Here is an 18,336-nt window from a genome sequence, read left to right on the forward strand (position 1 = left end):
TTGCTTTACAGATGGAGGAAGAGTATTCCAGAGTTTAATATATGCATCATCTGAAAGGCTTGGACAGTTTAAAGGCTCCATGAGTTTAACTTTTGCAAGATGTGCCACAAAGATAGGTGCCGTGTTAACTGATTTGACCTGTGCATCAGCAGGAAGCTGAATGGCTGCAGAGCCCCAGAGAGGATCAGTCAACTAATGTCCTCACTCCTAGTCAGTGAGTACTGAATGTATAAGTGTGGACACTGGATAAAGCAGGAGCTTGGCTAAAGACCTCTTATGATCGTACACTTATTCAAATCATGGCTACTTGGGGGAAGATACTGGCAAGCAAAGAATGAGCACCCTCAGAAAAAGAGATAGATGTACAGTGATAAAAGGAAAAGAAAATGCAGGATGTGAAAAGAATCCACCATTTGATCTATTTCTCACCACACAGACCAGAAGTATCCTAGAATCAATTTATTGCTGTACAGAGTCGCTATTCTCAGCAGAATGGCAGCAGCTGATACGAAGCTGGGTGCCTCAGAACTCTGTAGCATGAAATTACATTTAACCACCAGCCAGGGCTCTAACTCCTGATCTCTTTCTTGTGAACCTCTACTGAAGATGCCCAAATGCTGATGTCCATGAAAGGCGGGACTGATGTCTCTGTTAGCTGAATGGCTGCTGATAATTCTTGTCCAAACTTGCATGTTAATAACAGCTAAACAGAAAACCAACCAGAGGGCTGCAGACACAGGGAACTGCGACATTGGACAAGTCTTGCAACTTTCAGTTAAGAAAAGGGGAATATTAGAGACAAATATATAAATTTATTAGATAAAACTGCTGCTTGAAAACCATTTGTCCCCAAGAAAGTATGTTGGTTGAGTAGAAAATGCAAATAGAATGTACCTCATCATGTAGTAAAATAAGCTTCCTACTGTAACCCTTGACCTGATAATTGCTTGGTCACCTTTTCTTTCATATCACTCATATTTAATGTAGTTGGTAACATTAAAGTTATAAGTTTTTGCCAATTTGAATCACTCCACCTATTTGTTTTTGAATATTGTACAAATCATGAGCAGGACATCCTACACTACACCCCAGTCAAAACACAGCAGAAGAAAGGACAAGGTTTTAGAATCAGAATCAGGTTTATTATCACTGACATACAGTATGTTGTGAAATTTGTTGGGATACTTCTGGTCTGTGTGGTGAGAAATAGATCAAATAGTGGTTTATTAAAAATATTTCTCATCTTCTGCTTGTTTTTTTAATCTGCTGCATATTTTAGTTATTGCTCTCTGAAGTCACTAGCTAAATTGGTAGCAAACTATTTCAAAAATAACCAGTAAATTACATGACAAAAATTGTTCCATCTCCATCATGTTTTCACTGGGATGAAACAAAATCAGCACTGGCCACCTAATTAGAACAGCCATAAAGAATAGCAACATTATCAACAGCAAGCATTTCCTAGAGTCTCTCCACCAATATTGCCTTAAGATGAACTCCAATAATGAGCAGGTCAGTTCCACAGAAGTTAATTGAGACCACTGGATTCTTAAAAAAGGCTAGCAGAATCCAAGGGTTTTGTGAAGTAAAAGCTCAGACTGCATTGTCTCTAATGAGTACTTTTAACATTGAACGTATGAGCCCAAGTCTTCAGGAATCAGAACCTGTCTCGAGAAGGTAGGATCCAGAGTCAATCTCAACAGGAAGACTAAGGGCGTATAACAGGCTTAAAGTGGGTCACTATTGATGTTAAACTAAGCCCTGAAGATGAGCCAAATACTTGAGCAAACAGGAAGCAACATGTTATTTTTTTTATCAAAGGCAGTCAATCTAAATAAACCAAATAGATTTGAAGCCAGTCTATGTATCAGTATTGTATGCAGTTTGTGGGAGTTTATGTAAAATAACACTGTCCCAAATTCCAACATCTGCAGAAAACGTTTCTGTCTTTGGTCATTCCAGCTCAAAGTAATTGAACTAAATTGTTAATTACAGAAATTCTAAGATAAACCAAAAGGAATCCAATAACCCACCCGGGACGTTCTTTCTTCTCTCCTCTTCCATCAGGTAGAAGATACAGGAGACTGAGGGCACATACCACCAGACTTAAGGACAACTTCTATCCCACTGTGATAAGACTATTGAACAGTTCCCTTATACAATGAGATGGACTATGACCTCATGATCTACCTTGTTGTGACCTTGCACCTTATTGCACTGCACTTTCTCTGTAGCTGTACCACTTTACTCTGTACTGTTATTGTTTTTACCTGTACTACTGCAATGCACTCTGTACTGACTCAATGTAACTGTACTGTGTAATGTATGATTGACCTGTATGATTGGTTTGCAAGACAAGTTTTTCACTGTACCTTGGTACAAGTTACAATAATAAACCAATACCAATACCAATACCAATTATTGCCTGAGCCTTGTGCAATTTGGAACCAAAACACAAAGATCAGGATTCTTAAGGATAAAGGACCAGTGCAGGTTGGAGATGTTTCTCTTCATAAGATTCTGAAACCAGTACAGTGCAAGAAAAATAATACCCCAATGCAATAGGTTAAAACTGAATCAAGTGAGTCTTAATCTTACTAGAAGTGGCTAAAGATTTAGGATAGTAAAATGGGAGTGTGCAAATCTGCAAAAAAATGAAACTTCTGCAAGTAAATGGAAGAAGATAATATAGAACAGACTAAACTAAGGGAAGATATAAGAAGTATAAATAACCAGAGAATAAAAAGACAGCGCAGTAGTGTAAATACACAGTGGAAACTAAAGTGAAAGGAACTGATATTAAATATGAGTTAATTTTTTCATCAGGTAGCTTAATGGTGGTAGAAGTATAAATGCAGTTGTTGAAACAATAGAAATAGGCTGATGTTGATAGGATAAAAGCTAATGAAGGACCAATCACATCATAGGAGCAGAACATGGGCTGTTTAATAGTGGAAGGAATAAGAAGGAAAAAAGTCACATTGGAGAAGTGAGTGAAGGGCATAGAATAATAATCATGGAAATTTCAAATGCCCCAAAATTAATTGACCAGCAGAGATGATTAAATGGAATAAGGGAATGCAGTTCGTATATTATAGACTAGACTCCTTTCTAATCCAGTGATCTTTATCATGGGGTGGTCCCTAAAGATCAAGGATGACTTGCTTCCAACTCTGGTTCAATGACTTCCAAGGTGACTGATGAGACCAATGGGGGACCAGATTGTGCCAGAGGTGGTGTAGGAGGTGCTTGGAAAAGTGGGCAGGTTTTGGTGGTCTGGGTGATAGTGTGCTCCTCCTGCCACTTATGCAGGGTTTCCATCTACTCTGATGGATGGATGAGATTCTCACTACCATCCTAAGTGCTCCTTTGAGCAGTCATGGCCAGGAATTCCCAGGAGTGAGTGGGGATATTGTGCATCTTCAGGAAGGTTTTAGGACTATCCTTGAATCTTTTCCTGTGTCCATCTGGTAATCTCTTCCAGTGATAAAACCTGGAAGAGAGTGTCTGCTTTGAAAATCTAGTGTCAGGCATGCCTGCCCAGCAGAGCTGAGAATAATTAAACTCTCAGTCATGGGGATGTTGGTCTGGGAGAGAATGCCGATGTTGGTTTGCTTATCCTGCCAGTGGATTTGGAGGATTCGTGCAGATAGCTTTGGTGATACCTCTCCAGTGATTTGAGACTCTGCGGGAGTTAGTCGAAGCCTCAGAAGCAGACAATGAGTTTTCTGAAGGACTGGAGACGTTGATACTCAAACACTCATTTTCTCAGCAGGCCAAAGGCCGCACAGGTTTTCTGAAGCTGTGATCCTAACCAATGGATCCACAACAGATCCAGTCTCAGTGAAGACTGGTGTACACCCATCTAGCACCATTGTCAAAACACTTCTATCAATCTTTCTCGTTGCATTGCTACAACCCAGTTACAGCAAGATTCCTGCTGGGAGAATGGAATGCGAGCAGCTCCGAGGGATTCCTATCTACTGAGTCTGAAAATAGCACAATTCCACACTAGAAAATGGTGCAGGAATTGAAGTTTTGTCACCAATATATCTTTCTGATTTCAGTACTCACCCATCCAAACTTCCCCAAACTGCCCAGCTCCTAGTTTACTTGTCAACTTCAGGGCTTCTCTTGGGATTTCCCACTCATCCGGCCACCAGGGCTTTCGAGGAGCCAGCATAGGGCATGGCTTAGTCAGTCGCTGGCATAGACCATCTGAATTTTCTGAAGGCATAACGTAAATATGCAAACATTTGAGACAATCAAACATGATTAGAATGGAATTCTTTCATTAATGCTGCTTGTACTTACTTGAATAATACTGAATCAATTTCTGTAAATTGGGGAACATGGCTCTGGGTGTGATATAATGACCACCGTCATCAAGCAGTCTAATCTTGTAGTGCTTCACTATATCACCATATTTAGAGTCGCGGTCCCTCACAGACAGTGAAAAGGCACCTAGACAAAACAGTAAAAGAGACAGTTAAAGGTCACAGTTAGGCAGCAGAGCTTTAGAAGTTAAAAGAGCTAGAACTTGCACATACAGTATATTTCACTCTCTGCCAGCTTAGGATACCCAGAGCATTTCAGTAAGTACTTTTGAACTAAAATCATGTTGCAATTTTGCATATTGTAACTTTTCCACAAGCAACCTGAATTACAAGCTCAAGTCACTGGAGTGTTTCAAACCAACAAGCTATCAACTTTGGTTCTACAACTTAAGCAAGGTTGACTGTGCAAAATGATGGCTTAACTGACATTCTTAAAAACTTACTTTTGTGACTACTTGTTTCTGTCAGTTAGGAAGAAGCTGTAAATTGCTCAGTTCCCCATAATACCTTAAAAACTCCAATCCAAAACTCTTGAAAAGTATTTTTATTTAATAATCACAAAAATCACCAGATAGTTTAATTTTATTCTGTGAAACATTCTGTAAATCCTAAATAAACTCAATGCTGGAAAGATAGAAGAGCAGACAAGTAAATGATCCCACCCAAAACAATTGCAAATCTTTCACTTTCAAGCAGTTAAAGCATTTTTAGTTTATATTTCAGTTTCTAATCAGCATAATATTAGTATGGCTGAATTCATAAACTATCTTCTTCAGCTGCTGCCTATTAAATAGGTGTTGACTTTGTGGCACTCCTTCTGAAGTAAATCTCACATTAAAGAGTCACCCGCTAATCTCCAAAAACAGATTATTAAATGACCAACCTTTATTAGTTTCACTCTCACGGACTAGGAAAGTTCCTAATTTATTGCCTGGAGCCAACAATTGCCTCTCAGCATCCTTCCGGCTTATTCCTTTGAAGAACCAACTGAAAGTTTGTAAATAAGAAACCATTAATAGGTGTTTAATTTGACTCAGTTGGGTCATGGCCTACATTCTGCATGGAAAATGTTCAGGTTCCTCGCCAGGATTCATACATGTAATTCAGGCTAACAATGGTTTGCATTAAGACTCCCAAAGCTAAAAGACCACAGCTCTTTGCTGACAATAGGAGTTTTCACAAAGGTCACGAACAGCCTGATCTTGACATTTGCCAGAATCCATTTGAAAAGGTGCTATGTCAAAGGTCATTGCAGAAAATAAAACCTCATGGTGTAGGAGGTAAAATGTTGGCGTGGACAGAAGTTTGTCTGGCTAACAGGAGGTGAGAGTAGGCATAAACCAGTCTTTTCTGGTTGTCAAGATGCAATGAGTGGTGTGCCAAAGCTTTGTACAACTTATATAAAAAACATGGATGACAGGCATTAAGGAGTACAAAGGTAGGTCGGAAAGTAAGTTGTGAAGATGAGATAAAGATGTTATAAAGGGATATAAATAGATTAAGCAGTAGGAGAAGATCTGGTGAAAGGAGTATAATTTGGGAAATGTGAAACTGTCCATTCTGGCAGGAAAATTTTAAAATATAGAAGCATATTACCTAAATGATGAAATATGGCAGAGCTCTGACATGCAGAGGGATCCAGGTCCCTCCGTGCACATTTTTCAAAAGGTTAGTGTACATGTGCAGCAGGTAATTAGGAAAGCTAACACAGTGATGTTATTGATTACTGGGGGAATACAAAAGGAGGGAGGTTACACTTCAGTTATATTGAACACTGACAAGACTACTTCTGAACTACTGTGTACAGCATTAGTCTCCTTATTTCAGGAGGATGTTAATGCTTTGGAAGCAGTTGGAATCATACACTTTCTAATTATAGCATTTTAAAAACTCGCAGTGAGCATTTTTTTAACTTTGGACCCAGGAATCAAAATAAGGACATAAAACTAAAAATGACAAAATAAAGGTCTGGAATAAGAACATTAATAAAATTTGAATTATTTACTTTTCCACTTCTAATGTGTCCATTCTTGCCAAGAAGTTACTGGGAACAAAACCTTCTTTGCCGGAAACCAAGGATTTTGCCTTCCACCAATCTCCCTTTCTGGAAAATAAATGTTATAAAAATGGTCAGTTATAAAGCAACTGTGAAAATACTGACCTAGTTAATATTAGATTATCCATCAATAGAATCAATGTTTGTATAATCACTGTGCGCTGTCATTGTTCCTCCACTTACTGCAGATGACTTGCTGCAATTGGTTGTGTCTTTGTGAAAGTAACCCACCAGCACAATTCTCTAACATTTTAATGTCAGATCCAGGCTATATTTGTAGCATTAAATCTTCAACTCTGTTATTCAAAATTCTCCTTATAAGGCCATTTTCTCTTCCACTTGACTGAGTTATGAGCTGCTCTGTGTTTTGTGAAATCCATCACACTAGGCAAATCCATCCTCATGTAAATTGCATGCTTAAGTCAGCCCCAAAAATGATCATCCTTCCTCCATGTATTATTTTGAGTCAAGTCACAGTGTAGAATTTTATATCTATTATCTCAGCTGTTAGGTTTTCTGGGTACTTATTCTGCATAAGGAAATAATGTATTAAAATATGGCAAAATGAGGCATCATTGGCTTAACAGAAATAAAACATTTTTAAAAATATCTACACTTTAACAAATGACAAAAATTCAACTTTGAACAGTTTTATCATCTACAACTTGGTGATTACAGTAGCAGGGGATTAAGCTACTAGACTAGCTTCCAATGGTTTGGTCCATTGGCCTAGACCAGGGACATGAGAACAAATCCTACCACAGCAGCTGGAGGGTTTAAATTCAAGTAATTAAATAGAACTTGAATTAAAAAGCTAGTATCAGTAATGATCACTAATATGCTACTGGACCACCTAGTTCACTAATATTCTTCAAGTAAGGAAACCGCTTATTCTAACCTGGTCTTCTTTTTATGAGGTTTCAGACTCACCAATATGCTTGACTCATATCTGCCTTCTGAGTGGATGGATAATAAGCAATTGTATCGCCAGCAACATCTACATCTCACAATAAATAAATAAATAAATAAATAAATAAATAAATAGAACTGAATACCCTCTGCTGACTAAGTGAATTAGAGCAGCATCAACCTTGTGTATATAAGGTGGCCACTATGAAATCAACAATTGTACTGTGGCATGTTCTGCCCGCACAAGGCTTCATGCACACTTTTTGCAGCTGAGGTTGAGGACATTATCATAGGCTTGAATTTTCCATAACTAAGTCTGCTTAACGAGTGTCAATAAAGGTGAATAAGAAGTATAACTTTAGTACCAAGTGCATATCTGGAAGCAGTTGTTTCTATATTATATGAAAGAGCAATTGGCATTTACTTACTCTGATATAACAATAAGTCGGTCACCTTTCTTAAATCCCAGATCGCGTTCACTTGTTGGTTCATAGTCATGCAAAGCCACAAATGTCTTTGCTGCTGGAAGAAAAGCCATTATATAAAGTAATTTATATATAACTATCCTTCAGTTAAATAGAGGGTTTAAAAAATTAGTCGACCTTGTGGTTAGCAAATCTAGTATCCAGTTTATTAAAAAGGCAGTTTATTGTTTGGCTGCCTATGGTAACAGCGCCACAGCCAGCCAGAAAAGTGATTGGTTACTGTCAATCATGCTTGGTATCCACACTGCTGTAAGTCACTAAGGCAGATTTTAGGGAAGTAATTTATATATAACTATCTTTCATTCACTGCAGTTTTCTTGAAAAATGACCCTGCTTCTCTGGGGAAAAGTTGTAATTTCTGTTTCCTTTGCTGAGTAAAACAGATTTTTTACTGTGTGAATGGACTTTATTTGGTAAACTGTAGTCTCTTTAATGTGAATCATACATCCTCAGGAAACAGCTAATTCATTGGTTGAAACAGGGTCGGCAATAAATGCTCTATTAGGCCAGATCGTCCTGGATCCAGGGCCCCGCAGTGCTGGCCCACCTGTCTGCACTGACCTGTTCTGGATAAGACGGGCTGCCCGAGAGGTGTCCTACAAGGCAGAATAGGCCACTGAAGGCAACTAGGCTTCAGGCTTCAGATTCCAAGCCTCCACTTCAGAATGACTTGAAGGCCTTTGACAGCACAGAGCTATTAAAGGCTGTGGGAACTATTTGTAACTATCACTGATGGTCAGACACAATTAAAAACCAGTTCAAATAGATTTAAATCAATGTTTAGTATAGAATTTTTTAAAACATTATAAATGCTTCAAATTGCGAGCAAATATTTTAAAAACATTAAAACAAAGGAAAATAAAGCAAAATAAGTGAACTTCTTATTTTTTTTCAAAGGGTCAGTAACCCTATTCAAATGTATGGAGTTGTGGCTGTTATACCAGCCATCCCCAGTGTAAAACTGAGGTGCTACATGTGAAGTACATACAGCTCCTGTACTTACATGCAGGAAAGCCCTAGACATGCTGAGTTGTAGACTGCAGGCAGCCAGAAGTTCTCTGTGGAACCATTGGCTCAAGGAAAGCTCAAACCCACCTGTGCTTTTAACCTTTTTCTGTATCCCTCAGATCTTTAACAAATTGGACTCTAGATGTGGAAAACATGTATCTGGATCAACAATGTGAAAACTTGATGGTGTTAAGATTAATAAAAGCAACAGTCACAAAAGTCAAACTTGTAATCTCTGAAAATATTTTAAAGGAACTGAACATTCAGTTTAAAAAGGGAGAATACTAATCAGAGAAGTACTGCTGACATTCAGATAATCTGGTATGTCATTAAACTGAAGGATGAAAAGCCATACTTTCAACCTGTATTTTTGTGGTGCTGGTAAAATTAATTTTATTGTCAATTCTCCTCACAGACTGTTAACAAATTTCCTCACTTTGACAATTTATCTGTTAAATTTGCACACAGCCCAAAGATTTTGATTGATTGTAGTGCTAGTGAATTGCGAGGGCATGTTCTCCATGGCAATATCAAGACTATGCTGAGCACAGTGCTTGCTCACTTTTTTGCAAAGCAGTTATTACAAAAATAATGCATTTTTAATATGTTTCGTCCTACACCTGTAAACTAATTTTAAATCAATGAAAATGACTTTAAAATAGCCATATTAAATTATTTCTTAGTTTAATTGATGCACATTAACTAATTTCTTAATACATTAACATTTTATTGATATGAATAAACTCTGAAAATATACCTGTGATTTCCTAATAAAATTAGTTCACCCTGAAAAGCCTGCCTGAAAAAAAAATTAAGTGGTAGATTCATCCAACTTCAAGCTGACTGTGTATTCAGTTTTGTGGAGAACACTTGACTTAGGCAAACTGAACTTGTGAATGTTATGAACAATATTACCACAAGTGGCTTTGCCCATGTTTGAAATACTGTAATCATTTGCAAACCTTTTGCCCAGATATGACTGATGGGAACCAGAGAAAAGTGAATTCGAAATGCATCAGACATCTATACTCTGCCAGCCAATTTTCACAGTTCAAACGAATTCAAACATCTGCAGCCACTTGTGTCTCCACATATCATCTTCCACCCTCTGTTTCTAACTCCACCCTCCCCTCCCCTCCCACCTGGCTCCATATGCTCCATTCTGTTCTCTTTTTTTTCACTATTTCTATCACCCACGGTCTCCCAACTCCACCCCTCCCCCTCGTACACCTGGCTCCATCGGCCCATCACCTGGTTCCACCTATCACCTGCCAGCCCCTGCCTCACTCCCCCACCACTTTATACTGGCTATCTTCCCTCTACACTCCTGATGCAGGGTCTCGACCTGAAATGTCAACCATCCCTTTGCCTCCACAGATGCTGCCTCCAGCAGTTTGTTTTTTGCAAAGGAATTCCATTAATTGGAGCCCAAGTAAATAAGATCCTGGCCTGGTGCAGGATATCCCCCATAGTACAGTGGAAGACAAGAATGGAAGGGGGTCACCAGCTTCACAATTGGTGGGGCTACAGCATTAGCCAATAGGCCGTTAAACAGGAAATGGGAAACCAGTTGAAGCCAGTTTGAAAGTATTGTGGCGTGTACCCTTGTTGTAACAGAAGCCCCTGGGTGCAGCTCCCAGGTACTTGCAGTATCTGCTCCCTTGCCATGCCACTCCTTGGTCAATATGGACTCACTAACAGCCAACACCTGGCCCATGACTTCTGGCAAGAGTCAGAAATGTGGGTTCCAGGTTTGCACATCTCAGGACTTACAAAGGGATTCATCCCATGAAGGTAAATATTTTACGTCTTACATTTCAGTTTTTATTAAGAGTCGATCAGGCAAAGAAAACAAACCAGCTAAAGCCAAAGGCTGGCAAAATAAACATGGAAGCAAGAATCTGCGGACAAATGATGCAGCCTCACAGCAACCAACAATTCCCTCCCACCTTATCTCTAAGCATTTAAGTGCCAGATAAAAATCCACAAACTTTAACATAACAACAATATCAATGGCCATTACACACCAAGCAGACCTATGGCATTCTGCAATTTTCCTGTATTTTTATGGTGTTGGTAAAATCGACTTTATTGTTAAATCTCCTCACAGACCACTAACACATTTCCTTGTTTCGACAATTTATTTGTTATATTTGCACACAGCCCAAAGATTTTGATTCATTGTAGTGCTAGTGAATTGTGAGGGCATGTTCTCTCTGGCAATATCAAGACTATGCTGAGCACAGTGCTTGCTCACTTTTTTGCAAAGGCTTTATTACAAAAATTACGTATTTTTAATAGGTTCAGTCCTCCACTTATGAACTAGTTTAAATCACTGAAAATTACTTTAAAAATAGCCATATTATTGATTTCATTCATTTATTAACCTTCTAATATCATTACATTTTCTAATTCAATTAAATATGCAAAAATGCACTATGTAAAACAGCAAATTGTCTCATCAGTTACAAAAGATTTGTAGGAAAATATTAGCAAACAATTTTATGTAATCTGTGTTAGAGAACATTAGGTGGAATTTCAGATCAGCTGAGTTTTTCACGAGCTAAATGCGTTTAGTTTCATAGAGAGATATAAATGAATGAAACATAAACTTTCCGTCAGTGATAGTTGAACATCTTAAGAATTTATGGCCCTAAAACGCCCAACCATCAAGGACAGAACACAACTGGAGGTAGAGGAGTTGCAAACTAGTCAGGTTTCACATACACCATCAGCTGGTACAACAGCCAAGACCATGCAAGCCAGGCCACTAACTAGTGATTGTGCAAGATATCCTTGAAGCACTTCCAACCTAGTAGGAAAGAAAGTTTCCATCTTAAGATCCATGTCCCAGACATAAAACATTTCTGCTCACAATAGGATGGGTGCAATGTACCCTATTGAGATGGGTACTCGCCAGGGTTGGAATGATTGCCCACTGAGGCCACATGCTACCAAGATCATCAGTAAACACATCCCCAACACTTACAGTGGAATGTGAGCCCACAAATCTTTGGCCCCTGATGCCATAAGTGTTGGTTGGGTTGGATTCTAAAATGAAAGTAAGTTTCATTGTTAAATTGTCAAATCTATGTGAGGCCAAAAGTGCAAGAAAGACCCATGTAGGAAAAACAATTGGATAAGCCAAGAAGGTGTAATGAAAATGTTGCATATTTCGTGGGAAAAAAAAGACTGGAAGGTGTGAGAAGTTCTTTAGAATTGAGCATCTAGGAGATTAATGTACAATAAAATGATTGGGCTTTATTTTTTTTAAGTGATAATGAAGAGAGTATGGGATGTAGCATTACTAATATGCAAAAAATGCAGTCATACACATTCCTCAAACTCAAGCTTCATTTTGCTGTACAGCACCAATTTCAAAAGGATGAGCGAGAAAGTGAGATAGGTTGTTGAGTGTTGGTTCAGTAAATACTAAATGGTGAATAGTGCCAAATGCTCAAGTTTTGAAAGTTGTGGATGGTAACAGAAGGAAAAACTGAAGTGGAATAGAATTTTTAGGTTAAAAAGTCCAAGGAAAGAAGTAATAGGAATAAGAAACTATCTAACATATGTATAAGGTGTATTCATATCTTTAAGGTCAATAAGTTTGTATGGAAAAACACTGACAACTAATTTAAACTGTAATCTTATAAACAATGTTTATTTGTCAAGGTAAGAGTTCACAATCATGAGATATTTGAGAACAGAAAGGTACTCATGAGAAAGAAAAACATAAGAAATGCTTACCCTGAGAGTGTTCAAATGATGCCGCCTGATCTTCAAAACGACCCTAAAAAATAAGTCAACAGGTTCAGGAGAATGAGCTTTTTCAGTAAACTAATTTCACAGCAAAGAAATGAACCTGGTTATTCCCTTTGAGAAGCTGAAAATCAAGACTGGTGTTTTAAAGATGCTGGGCAACCCATAATAATCTAGAAGCAGCCATCACAGTTAAAATCTTGCATCTAATGCTGAAAAGTGGATGTGTAGGGAATATCCTAGTTCACAGAAGGAAAAGGAACTTGGACTTATGCAGCACTTTTTGTATCAGTAAAATATCACAAAGTCCTTTACAGCCAATGAAGCATTTTTGACATTTAACTCCACATCACAATGGTCCAAATTAATCTTTATTTTGTTTTCAGATGTTTGTTGGCCAGCCTACTGTGCACTTCCACAATTTCTGTTGTTACTATTTTTTTAAAAATTCAGTAATCAGTTTTAAATGTCCAGGTAAAAGGAAAGTATGAGTATCCTTCAGCTGTACTCACGGGAATGGACTAACCTGTTGCCCAGCTTCGAAGAGAGCCCCATTGATCAGGTCCCGGTGGGTAAAACTATTTGTTCTCTGTTTGGTGCTTGTAGCACAGCCCATCCTTCCTGGAAAAAAAAAGGCAGGAACTAATTGATCTGGAAAGAAATGTTTGATGGATTAACTCAAACTGTCTGCCTCTAATCATGGGTCAGGTTGTTTCATTTAACAAAGTGATCTATTTTCTGTTCGTGCATTGAGTGCAGACTTCGTTGGGCAACATTCCATCTGCAACAGTGAACTTAATGAGTGGAAAATCAACCAAACTACATTCTGAATACAGCACAAAGGCTGAGTTAAACCGGAATCAGACCTATGAATTTGTCATCTTTCATATCGGGTAAATTGAGTCACAATCAGGCAAAGGCACTGCACTCCTGCTATGTGACAGACCAAAACTGAACAGGTCAGCATGCACTATTTTTAGTCAGTGTAGTGTAATCCCAATTCTTCTTCCTTTACCTCAATTTTCTCCCTGTTTCTAGAGTCTGATTCTTCACCTGATTAAGTTATCCCCATGTCTTCACCAAAATGGTAATTGTTAACGCACATGCATTCAATATAGAACATAGAACACAGAACAGTGCAGCGCAGGGACAGACCATGACTGTGCTGACCATGATGCCAATCCAAACTAATCCCATCTACCTGCACATGGTCTATACCCCTGCATTCCCTGCTTGTTCATGTGCCTGTCTAAATGCCTCTTAAACATTGCTGTTGTATCTGCTCCTACCACTTCCCTGGCAGCCCTTTCCAGTACACCTACCACTCTGTATTGACAAAGACTCTTGCCAGCCTATATGACCATTTGGTTTCCTGTTTTGTTCTTAGTGTCTTTAAAATGCTCACTGTGCTCCGCATGATATCATTTGAACCTTATACCCTTCCCTGAAAAAAAATATTCATTTAAGTAACTGTTTTTATCAAATGACAAGTACTGAAAAGTTTAATGAAAAGTTTACATCCGGTAAACTTTTCTTCTAGTTCTTTAGGAAACCAAGCATCCTTGCACTAACAGACGTTGACTTGATTTCTCATTTGACAGGAGGAATTCTCATATTAGTGTTTCATGTTTTGAAAGGAAAAATCACTACAAGAAAACCTGCATTAAAAGTGTTGTGAATGTTCAGCATCCAAAATTTACAGGAGAAGGAGCAACTTCATTACCGTCTAAAAGAGCAAAATAGGTTAACTTTCAAGTATAACCTTTCATCAGATCATTTCAGATCGAAACTAACCAAGTTTCGCTGTTGAAAAAAGTTCATCGTCAGTACAGAAAGTGGAGAATTTCTTCCTCACACATTCCACAACAACAATGTGCTGTCAGCCATTTTGGTGAAAGCTTGTGCACTGAGATCCATGGCCCATATCTGAAACAATATGAAAATAGGGTAGTACTGTGTAGTACTCCCTCAATATTGTATGAAACAGCCAGCCTCAATTATTTTTGGGGAAAGGATTTGAACCTATGACCTTCTTCCTCAGCACCAGTAAGAATATCACCACATCAATACACATCTATAAGCTCTAACATTATTAATAAAAGCAAAATTGTTTCATTTATAAGTCCTTCAGAGAATTTGGCAGGCTTATTAAAGTCCCACACTTACTCGAAATATTTCAAAATGAGAAGAAGAAGAATTCAGACAAATAAAAGAACACTAAATGTATCCAAAAAATATGAGGCTCCCTCCCTTTCCCCAGAAATGTGTGAAACGGATCTAAACAGTGGTTCTGTCAATGTTTTCACAGAACAGAAGTTTTACTATTGCATGGCAAAGGAGGGAGGGTCACAGCATGGCAGCCTTGAATGACATGTGTCTATGTAATTGGTGGAGTTGTGGACAGTGAAGAAAGTCAACAAGGAATACAGTAGGATAGAGATCGGTTACAAATATAGGCAGAGAAATGGCATATAGGGTTTAATCTGGGCAAGTGTGAGGTGTTGCACTTTGGGAGGTCAAATGTAAGGGGAAAGTATATGGTTAAAGACAGGACCCTTAACAGCACTGATGTACAGAGGGATCTTGGGGTCCAAGTCCATACTTCCCTGAAAATGGCAACGCAAGTAGATGGAGTTGTAAAGGAGATATATGGCATGATTGCCTTCATTGCTAGGGGCATAGAGTATGAAAGTCAGAATGTCATGATGCAGCTATATAAAACTTTGGTTAGGCCGCACTTGGAGTATTGCGTGCGGTTCTGATCGCCCCATTACAGGAAGGATGTGGAGGCTTTGGAGAGGGTGCAGAAGAGGTTTATCACGATGTTGCCTGGATTAGAGGATATTAGCTATAAGGAGAGATTGGACAGATATGGATTGTTTTCTCTGGAGCTTCGGAGGCTGAGGGGAGACCTGACAGAAGTTTATAAAATTATGAGAGGCATAGATGTGGTGGAGAGTCAGAATCTTTTTCTCAGGATATAAATGTCGAATATTAGAGAGCATAGCTTTAAGGTGAGGAGGAATGTTTAAAGGGGAGGTGCAGGGCAGGATTTTTCACGGAGAGTGGTAGGTGCCCAGAACATGCTGCCAGGGGTGGAAGTGGAAGCAGATATGATAGTGGCGTTAAAAAGGCTTTTAGATAGGCACATGAATATACAGGGATGGAGCGATATGGATCATGTGCAGGCAGAAGGGATTGGGTTAATTTGGCCTCATGCTCCGCACAGATATCATGGGCCGAAGGGCCTGTTACTGTGCTGTAATATTCTATGTTCTATGTACGTAGATTTACAGAGGTCCTGAACACAAATTTAAAAAAATAGATTTACAAACTTGACAACAGAGATGAATAAGATTTGGTCTTTGCAGGTGTGCCAGTAGAGCATACAGCAATCAAAAAATAAAAGCAGAGGCAGAACCATCGGTCTTTACTTTCCATAGATCTCTATCAAGTACAAGAGCAGCTGGCATGATTGGTTATAAACTGAATAAGCTAAAGGCATTGAAATGCTAGAAGAAAATCTCAACAATAAAATTTATTTTAAAGCCAACAGAATGAGTATCGTCATTGAACATGCAATTTTCTCAGACAGTATATGATTGATCGAAATATTTTGAAAGTTGTGCGCAAACAATATTCAGCGGCTAAAGGATTGATAATCCCCCTGGGTTGTCTCAATGTAGTGATACTCAGAGACAGCTCAGCATATATTGTTTGATGTTCAGTGGTTGAAAATTCCTACATTACAACAGTGACTACACAGCAATAGCAATTCATTACCTATTAAGTGAAAATGGTGATAGAGGTACCATATAAATGTAAGCCTTTGTTATATATACTTCATAAAATACTAAACAAATGGAAACATGGAAGCTATTCAATACTTAGCTTTTCAAATCTTAACATAATTACTTTTCAAAGAACACAAGTAAGATTTTTTATATCTGAGCAATACTTGATGAATTCTGTCCCCAGTGTATAGGGTCAATTCGATGCCCATTATGAGATGCCCAGGTGTTGTGATACTGATGGAACTGAGCAGCTAAATTAAATCAATAATTTATAAAAACTGGGTCTGCAAAACGTTACTGACGTTACTGACTGATTATAGCACTAGCTATAATCTCAAGATCTGTGCAATGCTTCAAATAAAAGGATTTTTTAGGATTGTTTTGCAGACAAGTCAGTAGCAGTAGACTACATGCTATAAATATTAAAGTACCATTGGAAATAAATTGGAAACGTACTTCTCTTAAAAAGATTTTTATATTTAAAACAGCATTTATATTGTCAACAAAGAAAATTTAAGTTCATTCTATTCACGTTAGATGCAGAAATATCCCTTCCATGCAATGTCGAGTGGATCAAATTATTTTTGAACAATGTTTGAATTGATCGCAACATCAAGATGCTACACAGGGAGCCTGTCGGCTACATCTCAATAACAGAATAATCTCAGGGTTTTTTCTATACCCAATATAGTAGTCGAAGGGTTAAAAACAACCATCCCAGTATGGAAGAATGGATAGTGTTTTCAGTTTGAACCAATATTTGGAGGTGGCCACATACAAGGATGGTTAATGGTTCATGAAATTCTCTGAGAAAGTTTAAAAAAACAATGTAACTGAAAGAGTGAATCTCTAGGATAAATTAATCTAGCCCAGCATTAGATAAAGGACTATACTGCAAAGTAATATTCTCTCAGTTTCACTAAGAGTTTGGAAGTTAACTTACTTTACTAAGATTCAAGGTGTCAGAGGGTAATTGGATGGGAAATGGTCATCTGTTTGAAGTGGGATAAGAAACAATGCATCCACTTTAAGACATCTCCCATGGCATCCAAGGCCAAGATGGGCGGAAGAGCTGGCTATTACTATGGTAATGAGATAATTAGATGCCTCAATTAAGACAATGAAACACCTATTTGGTGAGACCTAGTCATGGGATCCACATGGGGAATGAGGTCAAAACAGACTGCAGATACCGGAATCCAGAACAAAAAACAGAACACTGGAAGAACTCAGCAGGTCAGGCAGCATCCGTAGAGAGAAAAGGTGTAAATTGGTGTTTCATGTCAGGACTGAGAGGGAACGGGAATGATTGCCAGTATATAACAGTACAAAGGGGAGAGGGGAGCGGTGGAAAGGAGGCTAATAGGTGATAGGTGGAATTACATGGGGAGGGGATGATGCATAGATGGAACCAGATGGGGGAGGGTATGGGAGTGATGAACAGAGGGACAACAAAAGGGGAATGAGGTTCCATTACGAACTGTCTGGAGGATTCAATTTCACATTTCTCTGTACCTGATTGGCTCAGTATCAATACCTTGGGTGAAGTGGAAAATGCAGGTGATGCTGTAGCAACCAAGCAGTCCGGGGGTGACAGGATGAAAATGGACTAAATGGGTCGGACCTATACTGGACTATTAATGAAACATCTCATTGGATGACAACAAAAGGAATAGGACACAGGTGGGTCTTGGAAACAGGACTGAACCCTGGGACAATGCAAGTACATGGCATGGTGGTAAGAATCTAGAACAAAGATTCAGAAAGGACAAACCCTGAGTCTGGGATTCAGAGAACAAAGGAAAGCTACAGGTTTGACTGAGACAAACCACCCCGTGTCTTAACAAGCAGTATACTGTGCAAGTTGTGAGTGCTTTTACCATTTCTATGTTTAAATAAAGCAAAGTGTACCTTTCACCAATTATCAATGGTGTGTCTCTAACATTAGTGCAAGTTCAGGACAGTATCGGAGATATGAATAAAGAAGT

General features: G+C 38.6%; 1 protein-coding gene across 4 annotated transcripts in view; it reads right to left on the reverse strand.

Annotated features, from left to right (window-relative positions):
- The window catches only part of LOC127575460 (tyrosine-protein kinase HCK-like), a 61,552-nt gene that overhangs the window by 20,032 nt on the left and 23,184 nt on the right, over positions 1 to 18,336 (reverse strand). For 3 of the 4 annotated variants that reach the window (XM_052025354.1, XM_052025357.1, XM_052025356.1), the window contains 7 exons: positions 13,081 to 13,175; positions 12,543 to 12,585; positions 7,731 to 7,824; positions 6,343 to 6,441; positions 5,221 to 5,324; positions 4,315 to 4,464; positions 4,075 to 4,227 (listed from right to left, as the gene is read on the reverse strand). In XM_052025354.1, coding sequence (XP_051881314.1) covers positions 4,075 to 4,227; positions 4,315 to 4,464; positions 5,221 to 5,324; positions 6,343 to 6,441; positions 7,731 to 7,824; positions 12,543 to 12,585; positions 13,081 to 13,175 — 738 coding nt within the window. The remainder of the gene's footprint in view (positions 1 to 4,074; positions 4,228 to 4,314; positions 4,465 to 5,220; positions 5,325 to 6,342; positions 6,442 to 7,730; positions 7,825 to 12,542; positions 12,586 to 13,080; positions 13,176 to 18,336) is intronic. The other variant, XM_052025355.1, reaches the window with a different exon arrangement.

Source organism: Pristis pectinata, chromosome 10 (genome assembly GCF_009764475.1).
Source record: "Pristis pectinata isolate sPriPec2 chromosome 10, sPriPec2.1.pri, whole genome shotgun sequence".
Classification (NCBI taxonomy): Eukaryota; Metazoa; Chordata; class Chondrichthyes; order Rhinopristiformes; family Pristidae; genus Pristis; species Pristis pectinata.